Below are 6,916 nucleotides of genomic sequence, written 5' to 3' on the forward strand. Positions count from 1 at the left end.
CTAAAGTTTACAACGACCGTTGGAGCCAGCGCTCTCTGTCGCGCCAAAACAGACGATCGGCACGCTGCAAACGCATTTTTAACACGCCGCGCGTTGGGCGGCTGTTGGAGATGCTCTAATAGATACAACGGAAAGTGAAGAGAATTGGATAAACATGCATAACAACAAAAATGTCCTCAAAAGAAAGGGATATTTACAATGATGCCCTTGAGATATTCCAACCTGGACCTCCTCTTCATCGCCGTCATCGCCGAAGCTCCGTCGGAGGAAATGGTCTGTGCTCCATGATTGCGGTTCCAACATGACGGACAGGCATTGACAAAACAAGTGTTTATGTAAAATTGAGAATTGTTGATGTCGATCTTCAAATGGAGAGCCCATCTTGCGATATGCAATGTTGTCATGTTGCATGTCTCTTATGTTGTGTTGCGCATCCTTGCATTGCTCTAACAAGTGCAACTATTACTGACACATACCTTTGTGTACTTTGGGTTTGATATTTCTTCTTCATGGAACGAAATTCTTAGGAAAAATTTAGACCATCATCTTTATCAAACTGCTTCAAATGATGATATGGTCGTCATCAAACTGCTTCAAATGATGATTGCACCGGAAGCAATTTCTTGGAATATTCACGATACTCACATATTATGTTTGAACTACTCACAAATATTTGTAGGATTTTTTTTGATAAAATCCAGAATACTCACAAATATTCGTAGTTTGAACGGATATTATGTTTGAACGAATATTCACAAGATACTCAAAACATTGTTGGACCTTATCAACTTTTAGAATACTAAAAAAAAAAATCACAAAAGTGAGTATTTGAAAAAAATGTAAATATTCGTAGCTTGCAGCATTCCTTTAATTATTATAATGGATAAAATATGAAGCAGAGATCAAATCCGGAGAAGCAGTATCAACTGCCAGCGTGATGTTTATTCTCAAATAGATCCCAAACTCGAATTAATTATGGCTTCAATTGCAACCCATTTCAGCCATGACCTAGTCAAAACCAATGAGATTTTGTTCTACAGCTGCATGCCTGGAAATTATTATTGAATTAGTACTAGTTTCTAATTGCACATGGATTCTATTTGAGCTGTCATTTCCAACTTTGATTGATTAATTCCTTATGTTTGAACTTGCCAAAATTTGTAGTGGCACGCATCCATGCGGCCACCCATTTGTTTCAAGATTGGTGCATGGTTTATTGCATTACCCCTTTATCGTTGCACCGGGTCTATGCATGCCAGCTGTTGGGAGAGTTATATGAGTCACACATCCTATCTCACATCCTTTTTTATTTTATCTCAAAATTAAGATGTATTGTATCTTTTGAACCAAATGTCTAGATTAAGTTTTGTTTACACGTTTGTGTTCCTTGTACGAGGTAATTTCAAACAAGACCAATTTTGAATAGATTTCAACACCTTTTTACAATTTTACAAAGTTGCATCAAGATTTACAAAGTTTCAGTTGCTTTTAGGAGTTTAGGGCTTGGGGCTTATAGGTTATGGGTTAGGGCTTAGGGTTTATGATTTAAGTTTTAGTCTTTAAAACATGCTGAATTTGTCATTTGTTCTATCAAGTTTTAGTAGTTCAACCTTGCTGGAGTTTTTCTAATTGTCAAAACATATACAGAAGTGGGATTTTTCAAAGCCCTTGTCACAAATAATACTAATATCCAAATGAAATATAAAGTAGCCTGCCGATTGAGATATGATCAATTCAAATTTACTATTCAAAGGAGAAACGTGGAAGGTGGGATGGGTGGGGTATGCACTCTCTGCCAAAACTTGTATCAAAATCTGAATGCATGGAGTAATTACGCTCTAATCACAAAATTATTTTCTACATCATGATACAATCATGTGGCCGCATGCATGCGCGCTCCCTTCGTGCCAGAAATCTCCTTCCTTCCACTTTCAAGATCTTTCTCATGACAATTGTTTTAGCTAAAGTTTGAAGTAACACGGTGTCTTATTCCAATCTTAGCATGTGTCCCCTCTCCATGCATATATATACAATACCACATAAATACCACAATTAACTTACCATCGTTGAGATGAAAGAATAACTGTTATGCTAAAACACATCCACATGTATTTAAGTCCTATATCAATGATCTTACATGTAGATTTGTGTGGGTATTTTTTTTCCTTTTTACTTGATTTAGTCATTTAAATATGCAATTACTATATCACATCTAGATGTGTCCTACCCAACCTTTTCCTTCCCCAAAATCAACTTAACCCAATTACAAATTCAGACAATGTACAGATAACCGTCGTTCTCAAAATAATGATAATGTCTGGACAAATATGTACGTGCTCCACTGTGCACTTTGTATTGGGACTGTTCCTTATTAATGGAGAGAATCATGTGCATGCATGCACACGTACGTGTTGATCAGGTTATGTACTCCGACTCCATTATTCCTGAGTAATGTACTATCCACTAGTAGGACAATGTCATGGTCATGGCCATCCTTGCCCTTCATGGCTGTGTAACGTGAGTTCGCCGGCAGTTTTTCTCCGCGCATGTCTGGACTTTGGAACTTGAAAACAAACAAAGTAACCTAACTTGTTCCCAATTATACGAAGAAGCTGGTTACGTCCACCGCGTCAATGCAAATCGAGAATAGCCTATTTTTTTTATAAAATAAATATATTAATACTGCAAAGATATTAATTACACCTAGCCTCTATATCAACAAAATGTCCAAAAACATCCAAGATACACACACAGACCAATCCATATATATCTACGATAGAAAGACCGTAACTCATCAAAGGCCAGATCCAAGAGGTCGACATCTGACAGAAAGACGACTTGGCAGAAGAAGAGCGCTAGGGACAAACCATTGCACGATCCTACAGCTGGAGAAGCCGACGCAGGCACCGTCGCCGCCCTCCAGATTAGCGCCTCGAAGCATCTGTCGTGATGCACTGGTCGTACCGTACCAATCTGGATGCCAACAAGACCTGACCGGCGTCAGATCTTACGAACGGGTTGTGGCCAAACCATACGAGGGCGGGACCCCTGGCCTGACCCGAGGCATAGTAGCAGGAGCCCACTGAAGCGGCCGATCTACCGGAGCGCCGCCACAAGCGTTTGGATCGCCAGATCGAGGCAAATAGAAACATCGACGCTTGAAGGCTAGGAGTCACCGCATTATCAACTAAAGAGGGGAGCAGGAGAACAAAAGGGCGGCCGCACTACCACCACGGGTCTGCTAGGAGGCCACCGGCGACAACGGCGAGGGAAGGAGTGCCTGACGGATGCTCCTTGCCGCGGTGACTGGAGTCGTCTCGTGAGCCGTGAGCGAGCCACGAGACCTAGATGGGTACAAAGAACATACAAGGGCCTAAGAGCATCTTCAACAGCCGAGAAACACGATTTATGAAGCGTGCATGGTCCGGCATCCCAAATTTACAGCGTGTGATAGGGCCTTTTAACACGTGCTCTAACTTTTATTTACGCACGCACTATTTTACAACATCGGCTGAGGCGTCTCCGCGATAAATAAAGATTTGACTAGCTAGTGGCCGTCGCCGTCGCCCTGGCCGGTGGGTCGATCCCTTCATGCCCGCTGCTCTTCTTCCACCACGGTGCATCCACCCGCAACTCAATTGGCAGCCCGTGTGCGGTGTGCCTGTAGGTGACCACCACCAGTCACATGGCGCGCAACAAGACGTATGTGCATGATTGGCAATGCCATGCTTGCTCCGCTTTGGGTTTAGCTTCTAATCACGGGAGCTGGAATATATATGCCATGATTGACATGCAGCCCCTCTCGTATAGAGCGAGATCGTGAACTCGACGCGCACGCCGGCCGGCCCGGCGAAACGTACGAATGCTTCTCGCGTTGCAGCTGCAGCGTAGCTTTCGTACAAGGACAGCCATGAACACATTGGTCCATCCATGGTGCACGTCCGAATCAGGCAGACACGACCTACGGCACATGAAATCCTCTCGTGATCCCCTCCAACCAGTAGCCAGTTACTAATCCTTTGCTTGGACATGATCTTCTTCATGCTCCCCACGTAGGTCCGTCTCCATGCCTCTCCATCGCTAGCTTAAAAGAGAGCCTTCAGCCACACACACACACCTCCCCATCTCAGCCGCGTTATCCATCCATCCAACTGCACCTCGCATCGCATGCACGCAATCTTGATCACTCACTAACTAATTGATCGACCAGCCATGGCGCGCCTTCTCCTCGCCCTCGTCCTCGCGGTGGCCGCCGCCATCAGCCATTCGCTGCCCGCGCGCGCTTCTGCGGCGCCCTCGCCGTCCTACCGGTGCGGGTGGTGCACGGGCCGCTCCACCGCCTACCTCCTCCGTCCTGATGCCGGCGTCATCACTGGCGCCGCGTGCGGATACGGTGACCGGGCGGAGCTCGCTGCCGACGAGGGGTTCCACATTGCGGCCGTCAGCGCTGGATTCTTCCGCGGCGGCCGGGCCTGCGGCGCGTGCTACCAGCTGAGATGCAGGGACCGGAGAGCGTGCTCGGATGCCGGCGCCAAGGTCGTCGTCGTTGCCGACGTGCGCGAGGTGAACAGGACAGCTGCCGGCAGCGTCGGTGGCGGACAGTTCGTGCTCAGCAAGGACGCCTTCGCCGCCTTGACTACTGCTGGTCACAGTGGTCAGCTCGGGAGCTTGGTGGACACGGCCGTCGACGTCGACTTCAGGAGGATACCTTGCGCGTACAAGAGCAAGAACCTGGCGGTGAGGGTGGAGGAGATGAGCAACAGGGACAAGGGTCACCTCGCCCTCCGCTTCCTCTACCAGGGTGGGCAGACCGACATAGTCGCCGTCGAGGTGGCGAAGGCGGCGGCTCCTGATGCCGCCCAGAGCGCCGCCGCACCGTCGCCGACGAACTGGAAGTACATGACGCGGCGCGAGGGGTCGTCAGGGGTGTGGCGCACATCGCGCGCGCCGGCCGGTCCGCTGCAGCTCCGGCTCGTGGTCACCGCGGGCTCCGGTGGCAAGTGGCTGCGCGCCGATCGGGCGGTGCTCCCCGCGGAGATGCAGCCCGGCGCGGTCTACGACACAGGGCTTCGCGTCACCGACGTCGCCGCGCGTACATGCAGCTGTGCCTCCGCCTCCGGGAACGACGACGAAGAGGACTAGGAGGAGGCCAGTTGACACGCAGATGCGCGCTTCCATCCTTGCTGGATCCGGCCTGCACGCCAGCGGCCTGCCGCCGGGAAGGTCGACGATGCATTTATGCTGCTGCTGCTGCATGTACACTGCACAGCTGCATGTACATCGACGGCGCGTTCACTCGACGGCACGACGCCGGCAGACGCTGAAAACGGGAAAAGTGAAGAGAAGTGGAGAAAGAGGCATAGCAGCGAAAAGGTCCTCCAAAGAAAGGGATATTTACGATGATGCCCTTGAGATATTCCAACCTGGACCTCTTCATCGCCGTCATCGGCCGAAGCTCCGCCGGAGGAAATGGTGGGTGCTCCATGATTGCGGTTCCAACATGACGGGCGGCCATTGACCACACTAGCAAGTAGCTAGTGCATATTAGTGGGCTATACATACACACGCTTGAGATCATTGTCAATGTGTTCATGCATGCACTACATTAGTGGGTGGGTGAGCTATGGCATTCGGCAACTTGTTGATTCTTCGCGGCCATTGTCTCATCATATGGCAGGTCCAAGTCCAAAAGATACTTCGCGGCCATTGTTGATTCTTCTTCCACTGGCTTCTCTGTGGGATTTAGAGATACATATCCCAACTTTGTGGTGTTAATAACAACAATATAAATACCTTTAATAGATTTGACACCCCTAAAAAGACAGATTTGCCAATTTTCAGTCGATTCATAGTTAGTTAAATCTTAGTTGACAGCAAGTATCGTCATTAAACACTAAGATCCGGCAAGATTAATATTTCCTAAGTTATAAAAACAACCTCTACTACAAAAAATTTTACACTAGATGAAGAGTTTTGTTATAATTGTGAACATTTTTTTTGTAATTTTTTGTTCCTATTGAGACCTTACTCCTCCTGGTGTAAGATGTATTGTCCTAGCGCTTTAATTCAATGCAGTACTAGGTTCTTATGCACCGTTCCCTCGTGAAAAAATAAACAATTCCTTCGAGTATGCATGAGAAAAACATGTAAGATCGACGACAAAGACTTATGGGTCGACTTAGCGCACTCCGGAAATATGTGACCATTCATATCCATAGTAGCCAATTAAATGTTGGGAAATGTTAAAATCTGACGTTAGCCATGGTAAATCAAACGTTTTATGATAAATTATGTTGTTGTGAGTATGAGAATCCTTTTTTAGCAAGCATAGCAAGTCCTGGCAAAAACCTGAACACGGTTTTCCATGCTTCTTAAAGAACATTGCCATCTTCAAGACAACATGAATTACCATATATATGCATGTCAGACATTTGATCTGACATGCTAAAAACTCTAACGTCGATTTGTAGTGAAATGCTAAAGATTTATTTGTGTAATTACATGCCAGCAGTCAGCAACTACGGGCGCACACTTGCAGTTTATTACAACAGCCAGCTTGCTAATTTAAGTATGTTGGCCCATCTCTCCGGATTGATACGTACTATTACTATAATCCTGAGACAAAGATGAATAAATATACTGGCATGCATCCTGGAGAACTCGTAGATGTATATGTATATTGGCATACATGCTGTCGAAGACAGCCTTGAAGATAAGCAGGCCAGATCATGGAGATCGGTTTTGTCTCTGTTGTGATCTCCAGCTCCCTTGTGCGAATTATTATTGTCCTGGCCCTGCGCTGGCTAGTAGGAGGTTTTCAGTTCCATGCTCGAGTGCATACATATATATATGCAAGCTCATTCCCACTACTCACAGGAGTTAGTTTATTAGTTTGAAATGTGAAGATATTTGATTC

The 6,916-nt window shown here is 46.6% G+C and overlaps 1 protein-coding gene across 1 annotated transcript; it reads left to right on the top strand.

Moving 5' to 3' along the window:
- Positions 1–3,443: 3,443 nt before the first annotated feature.
- On the top strand, positions 3,444–5,706 carry LOC123413059 (expansin-like A4). Its single transcript, XM_045106005.1, has one exon. It carries the CDS (start codon positions 4,213–4,215, stop codon positions 5,140–5,142), a length of 930 nt encoding a protein of 309 aa, XP_044961940.1. The 5' UTR covers positions 3,444–4,212; the 3' UTR covers positions 5,143–5,706.
- The last annotated feature ends 1,210 nt before the right edge of the window (positions 5,707–6,916 follow it).

This window comes from Hordeum vulgare, chromosome 7H (genome assembly GCF_904849725.1).
Source record: "Hordeum vulgare subsp. vulgare chromosome 7H, MorexV3_pseudomolecules_assembly, whole genome shotgun sequence".
In the NCBI taxonomy this organism is placed as follows: domain Eukaryota; kingdom Viridiplantae; phylum Streptophyta; class Magnoliopsida; order Poales; family Poaceae; genus Hordeum; species Hordeum vulgare.